The 17,003-nt window shown below is 40.0% G+C and overlaps 1 protein-coding gene across 2 annotated transcripts in view; it reads left to right on the forward strand.

Annotated features, from left to right (window-relative positions):
- LOC126109382 (uncharacterized) overlaps nucleotides 1-16,656 on the forward strand; it is a 228,298-nt gene extending 211,642 nt beyond the window's left edge. For both annotated transcript variants that reach the window (XM_049914403.1, XM_049914404.1), the window contains one exon: nucleotides 16,471-16,656. In XM_049914403.1, coding sequence (XP_049770360.1) covers nucleotides 16,471-16,569 — 99 coding nt within the window. In that variant the 3' untranslated portion in view covers nucleotides 16,570-16,656. The remainder of the gene's footprint in view (nucleotides 1-16,470) is intronic.
- Nucleotides 16,657-17,003: the final 347 nt, after the last annotated feature.

The raw sequence follows: 17,003 nt of genomic DNA on the forward strand, positions 1-17,003 counted from the left end.
TACAGTAATCAGATTACATTAGCCTGCTTGGTTCAATATACTGAATAAGAATTAATAACAGACATTATTTTCACATATTTTGTTAACTAACTTCCATTGTTCATGTATCTGTGCTTTGAGACCGTGCATCTTCAAGGCCACTTGGTGGTACACAGAACGTTTATTCCTCTCGCGAAGTTGCTGTGGTCGCTGTCCCTTGCTGAAGACATACAAAACAAAAATATCAACCCCACACAATATCTGTATATTTACAGTCGATCTCTCTCTCTTCTTTTAATAACTTTTATTTCTGAGAATTATTCATCACTAAGAAAATGCAGGGATACACTTAACTCCTCTAGAGCGGTATGTGTCACTAAATGTCACAGTGGCAGCAGATGTTTCCAGTATTGTAAGAAGCTTAAACCTATTATACCAAATATCAGTGGAAAGGATGCACTCAGCAAGACTGTTTCCATGTGTGGGGTGGTACACAAGACTGAATCAAACATAAATGAGATATTTTTTAATTTTTATTTGAAAATAAAAAGTATAAGTGGATGTATGTTTCTATATAGCTCCATGCTTTCTGAACACATTTCCCCAGCAAATGGGTAACTCTGACATCCCACCCTTGTAGAATGAAGTCTGTGGTATCTGCAGTCTGTTGCACACATAGGCTTCAACTCCCTGTTCTGTGCTGGTAGGTAGCATGCCGAGCCTAGTACACGTCCAACATGGCACTCAGGGGCCACAGCACCAAGTTACGACAACTGAAGATAGGCTTATAAGAGCCTGAAACTGGCTGTGTGTGAATAAAAAGAACTTTACAACTGAAGTGGTATTTTCAACCTCTGGTATAATGCTCAGTTGCAGTTGTGGATGTTCCCGCAACAGTATTGTTTGTAGGTTCAACCTCAGTGTCATTGTTGAACTTTTGGCCTCCCAGAGTGTCTCTGAGTGAACCAGAGCCATGAAAGTCTTAGGGAGATAGGTCTGGGCTGTAGGGAGAGCGTTCAAGTGTTTTTGCCACAACTGTCTAAACTTGCTTGAAACCTCGCTGTAGTGCGCAGATTTACTGTGCAAAAGTCAAGATGCAGCAATTGAGACTGATCTGAGAAACAGTTGCTGTGACCTGGTGAGCAGAAAACTCTTACTTGGATTTCACTGGCCCAGGGTCCCCTTTTTTCTCCATTCCCTGTCCACTTCTTTTGATACAGGAGTACAGCAATGAACCAAATTTCATCACAGACAATTATGTGAGTCAGTAACAAGTCTAATCCTCCTGAAATTTAGCAAAGAGATGCTCACATACCTGCAGACTGTTCAGTTTTTATCAGTTTTCAAAAGAACCCATTTGGCACATACTTTCCTAGACACTAGCTTGTCTATGATAATGGCAAAAATGCTGCCAAATCTTATCCAAACCTCACTGGCAATCTCAGTGACCATCAAATGCTTGTCACCCTCAAGAAGCTGTTGAACACAGCCAATGATGATGTCTGTGCAGCAGCCCCTTATCACTCTGGAAGTGTAACATCAATTTGCTGCAGAGTTCACAACAACTTTGTACATAAGTGTTTGCACTGTCCGGCTGCTTGGTGAAAATACACACCTTATTAACTTACACTGTGAAATATCAAATTGACACACACATTTTCTACATTGTGAGGCAAAGAGATTGTTTGCCTTCGAGACAATGTTTCCCTTTGCTCCAGCAATTAAAAATTGAGAGGCTGATAACTATTCCAGCTGACCACACATCATCCATGTAAGTGATGGGATGGAGTAATATGCTAATGACATTTATAGCAGAACAACTGCACTTAGTATCATAAGGAGGGATATGGCAATGATTGAGGGGCAGTACTAACTCGCCGTGTCTTTTATTTCACGGTGGTATTTCAAGCATGCCGTATCGTTACGCATAGATGCCGACGTTGTGCTGTCCGGGGCGGGTAAGCGCTAGGAAGTAAGGGACCGCCATAGGGGTCGTTCCCTTGGGATGTAGGTAGCAGTGTCCTTTCTCAAGCTAGACAGAGAACTCACGGCAGAGGGAAAGCATGAAAACGGGCTTTGTGTGGGCGCTAGGACGTCGCCATGTCACAGACCGCCACATCCTAGGACAGTACAGCAGGATTCAGTTATGGTGCTAAAGATTTAACAGTTATCCTTGCTCCCTCTCCCCAGTCCAACCTCTGGGTCACATAGCGCAAGCGCAGCTTCAGTTGGATGAGAAAAACTTGCTGGTGGTATGAAGGATTTCAGAGAAATGCTATTGTGGGCATGCAAAAGCATAGACTCCAGCCACAGATAACACATTTATAAAGTGTACCAAAAATAACCACAGACAGACTTTACTGTGTGGCTTGTGGCCTGCCAAGTCAACCAAGAGAGCAGAATTTCCCCCTGCCCCACAAATAGTGAAATTGTGCCAGTGGTTAAAGCATAGTCTGTCACAACTAAACAGTCTGTGACTTAGGTCCTGAGCTCCACGTCTTACAAGATGAGCATGGTAAAGTACCTCATTAAGAGAAGACTTTTTCTGGAGCTGCTGGAGGAAGGATTAAAGACATTTCAAAATTATGCCATTGATCAGTGTTGGTGGTAAATCGAGTGATTCACTAGCGACTTTTAGACATGTGACATAAAAAAAAAGCTGTCGTCAGATGTGGAGGTGCGCGCTTTATAGACATAAAGGTTTTGGTATTGGAGTAGAAATATTTGGGTCATAGGATTCACAGAAGGAGTTTCATACTTTAGTTTGTTGTTATTGCTGTTGTTGTTGTGGTGGTGGTTTTCAGTCCAGAGACTGGTTTGATCCAGCTCTCCATACTACTCTATCCTGTGCAAGCTTCTTCATCTCCTAGTGCCTACTGCAAACTACATCCTTCTGAATCTGCTTAGTGTATTCATCTCTAGGTCTACCTCTACGATTTTTACCCTCCATGCTGCCCTCCAATACTAAATTTGGTGATCCCATGATGCCTCAGAACATGTCCTACCAACCAATCCCTTCTTCTAGTCAAGTTGTGCCACAAATTTCTCTTCTCCCCAATTCTATTCAATACCTCCTCATTAGTTATCTGAACTACCCATCTAATCTAAAGCATTTTTCTGTAGCACCATATTTCACTTTCATACATGGCTACACTCCATACAAATACTTTCAGAAACATATTTCCTGACACTTAAATCTACAATCAATGTTAACAAATTTCTCTTCTTCAGAAACACTTTCATTGCCATTGCCAGTCTCGCATTTTATTTCCTCTCTACTTCGACCATCATCAGTTATTTTGCTCCCCAAATAGTGAAACTGATCTACTGCTTTAAGTATCTCATTTCCTAATCTAATTCCCTCAGCGTCACCTGACTTAATTAGACTACATTCCATTATCCTCATTTTGCTTTTGTTGATGTTCATCTTATATCCTCCTTTCAAGACACTCTCCAGTCCATTCAACTGCTCTTCCAGGTCTTGTGCTGTCTCTGACAGAATTACAATTTCATCAGCGAACCTCAAAGTTTTTATTTCTTCTCAGTGGATTTTAATTCCTACTCCAAATTTTTTCTTTGTTTCCTTTACTGTATTGCCTCACGTGTTCCAATATTTCTATGGAATCCAAACTGATCTTCCCTGAAGTCGGCTTCTACCAGTTTTTCCATTCGTGTGTAAAGAATTCGCGTTAGTATTTTGCAGCTGTGACTTTTTAAACTGATAGTTCAGTAACTTTCACATCTGTCAACATCTGCTTTCTTTGGGATTGGAATTATTATATTCGTCTTGAATTCTGAAGGTATTTCGCTTGTCTCATACGTCTTGCTCACCAGATGGTAGAGTTTTGTCAGGTCTGGCTCTCCCAAGGCTATCAGTAGTTCTAATGGAATGTTGTCTACCCCCGGGGCCTTGTTTCGATTTAGGTCTTTATGTGCTCTGTCAAACTCTTCACGCAGTATCATATCTCCCATTTCATCTTCATCTACACCCTCTTTCATTTCCATAATATTGTCCTTCGCCCTTGTATAGACCCTCCATATACTCCTTCCACCTTTCTGCTTTCCCTTCCTTGCTTAGAACCAGGTTTCCACATGAGCTCTTTATATTCATACAGGTGGTTCTCTTTTCTCCAAAGGTCTCTTTAATTTTCCTGTAGGCAGTATCTATCTTACCGCTAGTGAGATATGCCTCTACATTTGTCTTCCAGTCATCCCTGCAAAGCCATTTTGCACTTACTGTCTATCTCATTTTTGAGACGTTTGTATTCCTTTTTGACTGCTTCATTTACTGCATTTTTATATTTTCTACTTTCATCAATTAAATTCAATATATCTTCTGTTACCCTAGAATTTCTTCTATCCATTGTCTTTTTACCTACTTGATCCCTTGCTGCCTTCACTACTTCATCCCTCAAACCTACCCACTCTTCTACTGTATTTCTTTCCCCCATTCCTGTCAATCGTTCCCTAATGCTCTCCCTGAAACTCTCTACAACCTCTGGTTCTGTCAGTTTATCCAGGTCCCATCTCCTTAAATTCCCACATTTTTGCAGTTTCTTCAGTTTTAATCTACAGCTCATAACCAATAGATTGTGGTGAACACATGATGTGTCGTGGGGCGATCACTCCGTTTTTAAAATAATTGAAAAGTCACGATCGCTTCAATCGCTTAATAGATGACCGGTTTCAGCACGCTGAAGGTGCCATCATCAGATCTGTGAAGGTATAACATAACAGGGTTGAGGGAGGGCTTACACGAGTTAACTATATACATTACAGTTATTACAGAACCACATACCTGAAACATGTATTAACATTTATAAAACCATATGGATCTCATGGCATGTGAGGCAGACCGTCTGATAAAATCATTGTCACAACCAATAAAAAAAATATTCTCTCATGATCATTCTTATCATAAAATATAAAACTGAAGTCACCAGATAAAACTACCACTGCTCGCCTAACAACAGTCGGCATCATCACTGCCATAATATGTGCAGGTTTACCTGCTGTGATTCTAGCAGTTCACAACCGGCCACCAGATAGCGCTGTCCAAGCAGCGCATACACAGTCCCATGGTGTAACCACTCATTACTACTAAAACACAACTTTACTATAACAGCTTGTCACATACCCATGCAAAGCCCACAGTTTCGCATATATTTCCTGTACATACTACAATCACTATAAAGTACGTCAATTACAAATTAAAAGCATCTGAGGCACAGACATTATCCATTAGCGCCTTACAAAACTACATATTATAATTTACCTTTATTCATATAAGGACGTCAGGAATATGCATACAGAAATCTGTTCATAACACGACTTAAGTACAATGTGATGAGCGATAAAAAACTGTATGCTGGGCTTTACCTGTCTAGGCAGTATGGTCTTAGGTATTGTAAGCACTTAAAAAGAACATATTCACTTGCTATAAAGTCTCTCACCATCTACACATTCGTTATGAGCAAGGTACAAATCAACTACGAAAACCTGCATAGGTACATGCAATTAAGGAATGCCAGCTCAGAAGCAAACCGAAGGGCACAAGAACAGGAGGGAAATGACATGCGGGCCAAGATGTACCGTGACTCCACTTACACTCCCATCGGCATGGCACTCGTTTCGTCCATGGGCCTCACCGAATGGGGAATAATGACAAACTATATTACTATGATACCAAAACCACAAGTGTTCTAACTTCATACATTAATAGATCTGTAAAATATAAAAATAAATAAAATAAGAATGTAACGAAGACACGCTTGGCGGGCAATGGTAATCACTGAGTAAAGTTTTACTGACGAAGCTGGCCAACTACACTTCAAGCCTTATAACAAGTATTTACTTTACCAAGGTAGGCCCTCCTAAAAAACATATAAATAACATTAGCAGTATTCTAAAGGTGGCTTTCCGAGCATAATAGATACACAGCACGCATCACAATGTGTGAATAGGTTGCACAGGGTCTCTAGAGCACCACGTCAAATATGTCAAAGAAATTATGATCCGCTGATTCTAAGTGGTCATTCAACAATTTGCTCAGAAACCTCTTACTGTTTTTGTAAATTTCAATGTTTTCCAAAACATTGAGTTTGCTTCCTTTCGGTGCTTTATGCAAGATTTTCATAGCTTGCTGCATATCACTAATTTTATGGTTCGAATCCCGCAGATGGTCACCCAAAGCGGATTTATTGTGGGCAATCGTGTGCTCACGAAAACGCGTAAAAACGATCTCCCTGTCTGCCCCACATAAAAGCCTTCACACCCGCCACGTTGTAATCTGTATACCCCTGTGTTTCTAAATTTATCAATACTTTCTTCAATCGTGTGCCTAAGATTCGAGCGCAAACTATTTTTCGTGCTAAATGCCAGGACCACGCCAGACTTACAAAACTGTCGATCTATTTTGTCAGACAGCGGCCCTTGATATGTCATGGGAACATACTTTTTATCTCTACTATTGTTAGATGGGCTCTCCTTCTTATCCTTGCTGTTTTTAATTTTTGTGTACAACTTGTCCACCATGGCCTCATCATACCAATTGCTACAGGCTATATGTTTGAGGACATCTATCTCTTGCCTAACACTACTCCATTGCAACGGCAACTTTAAGAGCCTATGTATCATTGAGCAAAAATAGGACCTTTTATACTTAGATGGATGTTTGGTTGGGCATGAATAACCAGGTCTGTAGCTACTGGTTACCTGTAAATACTAAATGTATGATGGCCGGCCGCTCTAGTAAAGGTGAGGTCTAAATAGTTGATACTATTATTACTTTCAACTTCTACTGTAAATATGATCTGTTTATGCATAGCATTCAGCGCATTTAAATACTCATTGATATCTTCCCTATCACAAGGGCTATAACGTCATCTACATATCTCTTATAATAAACCGTTTTCTCTCTTAGCGCTATATTATCCCTGAATAACTTACTTTCCAAACTGTTAATAAATATATCAGCCAGCGTACTAGCTCAGTAATTGCCCATTGCTAAGCCGTCATGCTGACTGTAATACTCGTTATTAAACTGAAAGCAGTTAAATGATACTGATGTTTCTAATAGATCGACAAATTCCGTTCTGCCTGGCTCAGTTTACAATGCTTTATCAAATTATTCTTGACCACCTCTAGACATTCTTTACCTGGAATATTAGTATATAAATTTGTTATATCAAAAGATACCAGACGTGCACCCTCCTTAAGAAAACGTGCCAAATCGTAACTATTCTTTACACTGTAAGAGGTTTCAAACACATATAGTTCTTTCAACTTCCTATTAAGATATTTATTCAACTTAGCATTGAGAGCTTGCCTTCCATCCACAATCGGCCTAATGCTTTTTTCTATTTTGTGGTTCATGGTGTGGATTCCTGTTGTCATGTCCTAGTTCATGAACCACGGGCAACATATGAGTGACCAAGTAAGTGGTCCCGACAGTCGGGATACCAGTTACTTTGGAATAAGGCTGGGCATCTCGGACATATTCTGAGTCATGGTCGCCTTTGTGGTCATACGACAAAGACTACAAAATCCACCGGTTAGTCCCTCAGTCGTTAGGGGTAAAACTCAATGGGACTCGGGGCAAGTAAGGCTAGCAACCTGCTTCCCTGGTACTTTAAATATGATGCTGGCAACAATCAGAGCAAAATGCCTCGGACCTTTGGAGGTGACGGAGTCCCACCTCTAACTGACAAACCAGGGACTCCTAAGATATGACTTGGCAAGCAAATGGTAATGAGATGGGGAGCTATTAATGTCAGTGGGGGCTACTCTGGGAAGAAGGTAGAGCTGGCAGAGGCTGCAAGTAAGATGGGGCTGGACGTTTTAGCTGTTAGTGACATTCGGGTAAGGGGTGAGAAAGAAGAGGAAGTGGGAGAATACAAGGTCTACCTGTCAGGAGTCAAAGCAGGAATAGCACAATGGGGTGTAGGGCTTTACATCAGGAAAGAAATGGAACCCAGCGTAGTTGCAATAAGGTATGTAAACGAACGACTGATGTGGATAGATTTGGCAGTGTCTAGCAAGAAAATTAGGATTGTGTCAGTATATTCGCATTGTGAAGGGACAGATCAAGATAAGATGGATAGTTTTTATGATGCACTCAGTGATGTAGTTGTTAGAGTAAAGGACAAGGACAGTGTTCTGCTCATGGGTGATTTTAATGCCAGGATTGGAAATCGAACAGAAGGGTATGAAAAGGTTATGGGTAAATTTGGAGAGGATATGGAGGCCAACAGGAACGGGAAACAACTCTTGGATTTCCGTGCCAGTATGGGCATAGTAATCACAAACTCCTTTTTTAAACAGAAGAACATTCACCGGTATACTTGGGAAGGCAGGGGAATCAGATCTGTCATTGACTATATAATAACAGATCAGGAATTCAGGAAGGCTGTGAGGGACACATGTGTATTCAGGGGATTCTTTGATGACACTGATCATTATTTAATCTGCAGTGAAATTGGGATTGTGAGGCTGAAAGTGCAGGAGGTCAGGTACATATGTAGGAGGATAAGAGTGGAGAAACTTCAGGATAAGGAAATCAGGCACAAGTACATAACAGTGATCTCAGAAAGGTACCAGTTAGTTGAATGTAGTCAATTACAGTCATTGGAAAAGGAATGGACAAGGTACAGGGACACAGTACTAGAAGTGGCTAAAGAATGTCTTGGAACAGTAGTGTGTAAAGGTAGGATGAAGCAAACAGCTTGGTGGAATGACACAGTCAAGGCAGCCTGTAAAAGGAAAAAGAAGGCGTATCAAAAATGGCTACATACTAGAACTCAGGTAGACAGAGAAAGTTATGTTGAAGAAAGAAACAAAGCCAAACAGATAATTGCAGCATCCAAGAAGAAACCTTGGGAAGACTTTGGAAACAGGTTGGAGACTTTGGGTCAAGCTACTGGAAAACCATTCTGGAGTGTAATTAGCAGTCTTCGAAAGGGAGGTAAGAAGGAAATGACAAGTATTTTGGACAGGTCAGGAAAACTGCTGGTGAATCCTGTGGATTCCTTGGTCAGATGGTGGGAATATTTTGAAGAGTTGCTCAATGTAGGTGAAAACACGTTCAATAATGTTTCAGATTTCGATGTACAATGGGATAGGGATGATGATGGAAATAGGATCACATTTGAGGAAGTGGAGGAAATGGTCAATAGATTGCAGTGCAATAAAGCAGCTGTGGTGGATGAAATTAAGTTGGAACTCATAAAATACAGTGGAATGTCAGGTCTTAAATGGCTACACAGGATAATTGAAATGGCCTGGGAGTCGGGACAGGTTCCATCAGACTGGACAAAAGCAGTAATCACACCAATCTTTAAACATGGAAACAGAAAAGATTGTAACAACTACAGAGGTATCTCTTTAATCAGCGTTGTGGGTAAAATCTTCTCAGGTATTGTTGAAAGGAAAGAGCGAGTATTAGTTGAGGACCAATTGGATGAAAATCAGTGTGGGTTTAGGCCTCTTAGAGGTTGTCCGGACCAGATCTTTAGCTTACGGCAAATACTGGAGAAGTGTTATGAGTGGAACAGGGAATTGGATCTATGCTTTATAGATCTAGAAAAGGCATATGACCGGGTTCCTAGGAGCAAGTTATTGTCTGTTCTACGAGATTATGGAATAGGAGGCAAACTTTTGCAAGCAATTAAAGGTCTTTACATGGATAGTCAGGCAGCAGTTAGAGTTGACGGTAAATTGAGTTCATGGCTTAGAGTAGTTTCAGCAAGGCTGCAACCTGTCTCCACTGTTGTTCATATTATTTATGGATCGTATGTTGAAAACAATAGACTGACTGGGTGAGATTAAGATATGTGAACACAAAATAAGCAGTCTTGCATATGCGGATGACTTAGTTGTGATGGCAGATTCGATTGAAAGTTTGCAAAGTAATATTTCAGATCTAGATCAGAAATGTAAGGACTATGGTATGAAGATTAGCATCTCCAAAACGAAAGTAATGTCAGTGGGAAAGAAATATAAACGGATTGAGTGCCAAATAGGAGGAACAAAGTTAGAACAGGTGGACGGTTTCAAGTACTTAGGATGCATATTCTCACAGGATGGCAACATAGTGAAAGAACTGGAAGCGAGGTGTAGCAAAGCTAATGCAGTGAGCGCTCAGCTACGATCTACTCTCTTCTGCAAGAAGGAAGTCAGTACCAAGACTAAGTTATCTGTGCACCGTTCAATCTTTCAACCAACTTTGTTGTATGGGAGCGAAAGCTGGGTGGATTCAGGCTACCTTATCAACAAGGTTGATGTTACGGATATGAAAGTAGCTAGGATGATTGCAGGTACTTGTAGATGGGAACAATGGCAGGAGGGTGTCCACAATGAGGAAATCAAAGAAAAACTGGGAATGAACTCTTATAGATGTAGCAGTCAGGGCGAACAGGCTTAGATGGTGGGGTCATGTTACACGCATGGGAGAAGCAAGGTTACCCAAGAGACTCATGGGTTCAGCAGTAGAGGGTAGGAGGAGTCGGGGCAGACCAAGGAGAAGGTACCTGAATTCGGTTAAGAATGATTTTGAGGTAATAGGCTTAACATCAGAAGAGGCACCAATGTTAGCACTGAATAGGGGATCGTGGAGGAATTTTATAAGGGGGACTATGCTCCAGATTGAACGCTGAAAGGCATAATCAGTCCTAAATGATGATGATGATGATGTGGGTCTTAACCTGTGCCCTCAGCTTAGGTAATTCGACCACCATCAATTTTAAATCACGCCTAGATTTATCAGCCAGCAAAAAATGTGACCGATCTATTGCTTTCCTAACTTCCGTATTAAACTTATTAATTGGATTCTTAGTCATCTGCGTGATGTTGTTTTCACGAAAAAATTTCTCTGTTTTGGAAACAATCAGCTTCCCGAATGATGACTGTGGCCTTAGACTTATCTGCTGGGACAGCAATAGCCCAATTTTATAGCAATTTTTGATTTATACAATTTAATGTATTACTGTCTTTACTTGTTTGAGTCTGGAACTTGGTACTATCTTCCAATATCTTAGCTACCTTAGTCGCTGTGGCCATTACTTGAGTCTTTCTTAAATGCACTACTTGTAACGCTATTTTTGTTTCAGCAACGACTTCGCTAACCTGCTTAGAGCTACACTTTTGCAGAATACTGTATTGCAAACCTTTATTGAGCAACTCCTCTTCTTGTTGACTGAAGACGATATCTGTTAAATTCACTACTCGTTCTGCAAATTTTACATTAGGTGTAGGAACTGTTTCCGAATGATATGCAGGTTTTTCTTTGAGTTTCCTAAATTTCCTGCCGTGAATAGCTTGCACACACAACTTCATATTATTTACCTTATCTTGAATAAAGGCCCTCATTACTTCGAGCTGTGCACTAGTTAGTGCCACAGCAAGGTCACACTTCAATTTCTCAACCTTACTGAACATTATGTGCCTTTGTTTGTGAAAATGTCGTATTTGCGTTTTAATCCACAATATTACAGATTTGTGCTTCACTACTCGCGCTTCTTTAGTCATATTCATAATTCTAATCTGGGCATACTTGGGAATTACATTACACGATAAACTTTTCTTATTAAAAGCTATATGTAATGAATATTTAGCTATTCTTGTCTTTAAAGGTAACAAGGTGTAAATATGTCCCACTGCCTGGCGCCTCATACTGTTTTGCAGTGAACACATGGTGTGTCATGGGGCGATCACACTGTTTTTAAAATAATTGAAAAGCCACGATTGCTTCAATCGTTTATTAGATGACCGGTTTCAGCACTCTGAAGGTGCCATCATCAGATCTGTGAAGGTATAACATTACAGGTTTGAGGGAGGGCTTACATGAGTTAACTATATACATTACAATTATTACAGAACCACATTCCTGAAACGTCATACATTTAGTATTTACAGGAAACCAGTAGCTACAGACCTGGTTATTCATGCCCAATCCAATCATCCATCTAAGTATAAAAAGTCCTATTTTTTCTCAATGATACATAGGCTCTTAAAGTTGCCACTGCAACGGAGTAGCGTTAGGCAAGTGATAGATGTCCTCAAACATATAGCCTGTAGCAATGGGTATGATGCGGCCATAGTGGACAAGTTGTACACAAAAATTAAAAACAGCAAGGATGATAAGGAAAGCCCATCTAACAATAGTAGGGATAAAAAGTATGTTCCAAGGACATATCAAGGGTCGCTGTCTGACAAAATAGACTGACACTTTCGTAAGTCCGGCATGGTCCTGGCATTTAGCACGAAAAATAGTTTGCGCTCGAATCTTAGGCACACGATTGAAGAAAGCATTGATAAATTTAGAAACACAGGGGTATACAGATTACAATGTGGTGGGTGTGAAGGCTTTTATGTGGGGCAGACAGGGAGATCATTTTTTACGTGTTTTCGTCAGCACACGATTGCCCACAATAAATCCGCTTTGGGTGACCATCTGCGGGATTCGAACCATAAAATTAGTGATATGCAGCAAGCTATGAAAATCTTGCATACAGCACTGAAAGGAAGCAAACTCAAAGTTTTGGAAAACATCAAAATTTACAAAAACAGAAAGAGGTTTTCGAGTAAATTGTTGAACGACCAGTTAGAATCGGCGGATCATAATTTCTTTGACATATTTGATGTGGTGCTCTAGAGACCCTGTGCGACCTATTCACACATTGTGATGCGTGCTGTGTATCTATTATGCTCGGAAAGCCACCTTTAGAATACTGCTAATGTTATTTATATGTTTTTTAGGAGGGCCTACCTTGGTAAAGTAAATACTTGTTATAAGGCTTGAAGTGTAGTTGGCCAGTTTTGCCAGTAAAACTTTACTCAGTGATTACCATTGCTCGCCAAGCGTGTCTTCGTTACATTCTTATTTTATTTATTTTTATATTTTACAGATATATTAGTGTATGAAGCTAGAACGCTTGTGGTTTTGGTATTATAGTAATGTAGTTTGTCATTATTCCTCATTCAGTGAGGCCCATGGACGATACGAGTGCCATGCCAATGGGAGCGTACGTGGAGTCACGGTGCATCTTGGTCCACATGTAATTTCCCTCCTGTTCTTGTGCCCTTCGGTTTGCTTCTGACCTGGCATTCCTTAATTGCATGTACCTATGCAGTTTTTCGTAGTTGATTCGTTCCTTGCTCATAACGAATGTGTAGATGGTGAGAGACTTAATAGCAAGTGAATATGTTCTTTTTTAGCACTTACAATACCTAAGACCATACTGCCTAGACAGGTAAAGCCCAGCATACAGGTTTTTATCACTAATCACATTGTACCTAAGTCGTGTTATGAACAGCTTTCTGTGTGCATATTCCTGACGTCCTTATATGAATAAAGGTAAATTATAATATGTAGTTTTGTAAGGCACTAATAGATAATGTCTGTGCCTCAGATGCTTTTACTTTGTAATTGACGTACTTTATAGTGATTGTAGTATGTACAGGAAATGTATGGGCAACTGTAGGCTTTGCATGGGTATGTGACAAGCTGTTATAGTAATGTTGTGTTTTACTAGTAATAATGAGTGGTTATACCGTGGGACTGTGTATGCACTGCTTGGACAGCGCTATCTGGTGGCTGGTTGTGAACCGCTAGAATCACAGCAGGTAAGCCTGTGCACATTAGGGCAGTGATGACGCCGACCGGTGTTAGGCGAGCAGTGGTAGTTTTATCTGGTGACTTCAATTTTATATTTTATGATAAGAATGACCATGAGAGAATATTTTTTTTATTTTTTATTGGTTGTGACAATGATTTTATCAGACGGTCTGCCTCATATGCCATGAGGTCCATATGGTTTTATAAATGTTAATCCACGTTTCTGTGGTTCTGTAATAACTGTAATGTGTATAGTTAACTCGTGTAAGCCCTCCCTCAACCCTGTTATGTTATACCTTCACAGATCTGATGATGGCACCTTCAGAGTGCTGAACCCGGTCATCTAATAAACAATTGAAGTGATCGTGGCTTTTCAATTATTTTAAGAACAATAGATTGTGGTCAGAATCCACATCTGCCCCTGGAAATATTTTACAATCTAAAACCCGGTTCCTACATCTCTGTCTTACCATTATGTAATCCATCTGAAACCTTCCAGTATCTCCAGGCCTCTTCCATGTATACAACTTTCTTTCATGATTCTTGAACCAAGTGTTAGCTATGATTAAGTTATGCTCTGTGCAAAATTCTACCAGGCGGCTGCCTCTTTCATTTCTTACCCCCATTCCATATTCTCCTACTATGTTTCCTTCCCTTCCTTTTCCTACTATTGAATTCCAGTCACCCATGACTATAAAATTTTTGTCCCCCTTCAATATCTGAATAATTTCTTTTATCTCATCATACATTTCATCAGTCCCTTCGTCATTCGAGCTAGTTGGCATATGAACTTGTACTACTGTGGTACGAATGGGCTTCGTATCTATCTTTGCCCCAATAATGCATTCACTATGCTGTTTGTAGTAGCTTACACGCACTCCTAGTTTTTTATTCATTATTAAACTTACTTCTGCACTACCTCTATTTGATTTTGTATTATAACCCTGTATTTACCTGACCATAAGTCTTGTTCCTCCTGCTGCCGAACTTCACTAATTCTCACTATATCTAACTTTAACCTAGCCATTTCCCTTTTAAATTTTCTAACCTACCTGCCCGATTATGGGATCTGACATCCCTTACTCTGATCCGTAGAACACCAGTTTTCTTTCTCCTGATAACAGCATTCTCCTGAGTAGTCCCTGCCTGGAAATATGAGTGGGGGACTATTTTATCTCCGGAACATTTTACCGAAGAGGACGCCATCATCATTTAACCATACAGTAAAGCTGCATGCCCTCGGGAAAAATTACTGTTGTAGGCTCCCCTTGCTTTTAGCCGTTCGCAGAACCAGCACAGCAAGGCCGTTTTGGTTAGTGTTACAAGGCCAGATCAGTCAATCATCCAGACTGTGACCCCTGCAACTACTGAACAGGCTGCAGCCCATCTTCAGGAACCACACATGTGTCTGGCCTCTCAACAGATGCCCCTCCATTGTGGTTGCACCTACAGTACGGCTATCTATATCGCTGAAGCACGCAAGTCTCCCCACCAATGGCAAGGTCCATGGTTCAGGGGGGGGCTTCAGTTTACAGTTTATTTACATGGAATTATGTCCTTGGAAATATAAATGTCTGATACATCCAAAACTCCTTTTCAAGTTACTCAATGGGAAAAAAAGGCCATGATATGTCAGATATGGCCTAAGTCTTAATATCCATTTCTTCTTAAAATTACGTCTTCATATCTGAATTATTATCTGAAATGTGTTCTACATGTGTGGTGTTTTTTCTTTCAGTTGAGGAAGACAGTATATATTAATTGAAAATAAGAAGTCATTTTTTCAAATGTAACATTGGTGGATAAATTTGTACTTTCAAATTATTCTGTTAAAACAGGATGCTTGGTACCAGAATGAATTTGCACTTTATAGCAGTGTCTACATCTATTTGCATATTTCACAAGCCACTGTATGGTGCATGATGGAGGGTATCTTGTACCACAGTCAGTGTCTTTCCTGTTCCACTCACAAATCGAGCAAAGGGAAAAACAGCTGTATACTTCCATACAAGCCTTAATTTCTCTTATCTTAGTTGTCCTTACATGAAATGTATGTTGACAGCAGTAGAATTGTTATACAGTCAGCTCCAGTTGTTGGTTCTCCAAATTTTCTCAATAGTGTTTCAAGAAAAGAGCTCATCTTCCCTCCAGGGATTCCCATTTCAGTTCATGAAGCATCTCTGTAACACTCACGTAATGGTCAGATCTATTGTTAACATATCTAACAGCCCAATTCTGAATTGCTTAAATGTCCTCCTTTAATCACACCGGTAAGAATCCCAACCCTCAAGCAGTACTCAAGAATGGGTCACACTATTGTTCTGTATGTGGTCTCCTTTAGCACAGAATGACACTTTTCTAAAATTCTCTCAAGAAACTGACACTGGCAGATTAAAACTCTGCCAGATAGGAAGTTGACCTGAAACCTCTCCCTTGTGCAGGCAAGCTGTACTGACTGAGCATGACTCACAGCTTTAATTCAACAAGTACCTCATCTTCTGCCTCCAAGCTCTTCTGCACCTGATAGAACTTTCACCCATGGAAGAAAGGATATTGCAGAGTAAAGACATAGCCACAGCCTAGGATTCTTTCCACAACTAATTTTCATTCTGGAGCAGTGTGGGTTTTGATTTGCAGGTTCATGTTGTGCTTCTTTGATTGAAACTCACCATCAAACTTAAAGTGCAACCTAATGATCATCAATCATAGTACTGCACTTTAGAAGTAAAAATGCTTATTAATCACATGAGATCCAAACAGACAATGAACAAATCTGCCCAACTTTGTGATAGTTGCTTCATTACTCTGTGATCTATTTCAGAGTTATCTTACTCCATCGTGTACAAGATGTTGCATGTTTATATTCTTGAATGTTCCAGGTAAGAAGATACATTGTGGAAGAGGAAATTATTGAAGAGGCTGCATGTGAAGAGCAAGAAGCAGATGATAGTGATGAGATAACCAGATTGATGCAGTGATCTGTGCAAAGTATTATCAAATGTTTTGTATGAATAATGTTGTCATTATTATAATTTCTGTTATGTAAGTGTGTCATATTATTCATGTTCATTCTTATGCAATTTGAGTTGTTAAATATCTATATAATCAAAAATCCATTTTTAATGCCTGTGCTAAGACATATGACATTAATCTGCTTCCAGAACCCAAATTCCACAACATGAAATACTGTCTGTAAAGTGACTTACTCTGCATCTGTGGAGGAATCTGCTGTTTGCTATGACTATGCAATGTGCCACTCATACTGAACAATGCAGTTCGATATTAACTGGGGAAAGTGCTCATAATTGTTTGATGTCAGATAATTCTGGAAACTATATTGCCCGTAACAGTCAGCCATATTTAAAGTAACTGATCTGTGTGCACTGTTGGTAATCAGTGCTTCAAATTGTGA

Source organism: Schistocerca cancellata, chromosome 12, assembly GCF_023864275.1.
Source record: "Schistocerca cancellata isolate TAMUIC-IGC-003103 chromosome 12, iqSchCanc2.1, whole genome shotgun sequence".
NCBI classification, from domain to species: Eukaryota; Metazoa; Arthropoda; class Insecta; order Orthoptera; family Acrididae; genus Schistocerca; species Schistocerca cancellata.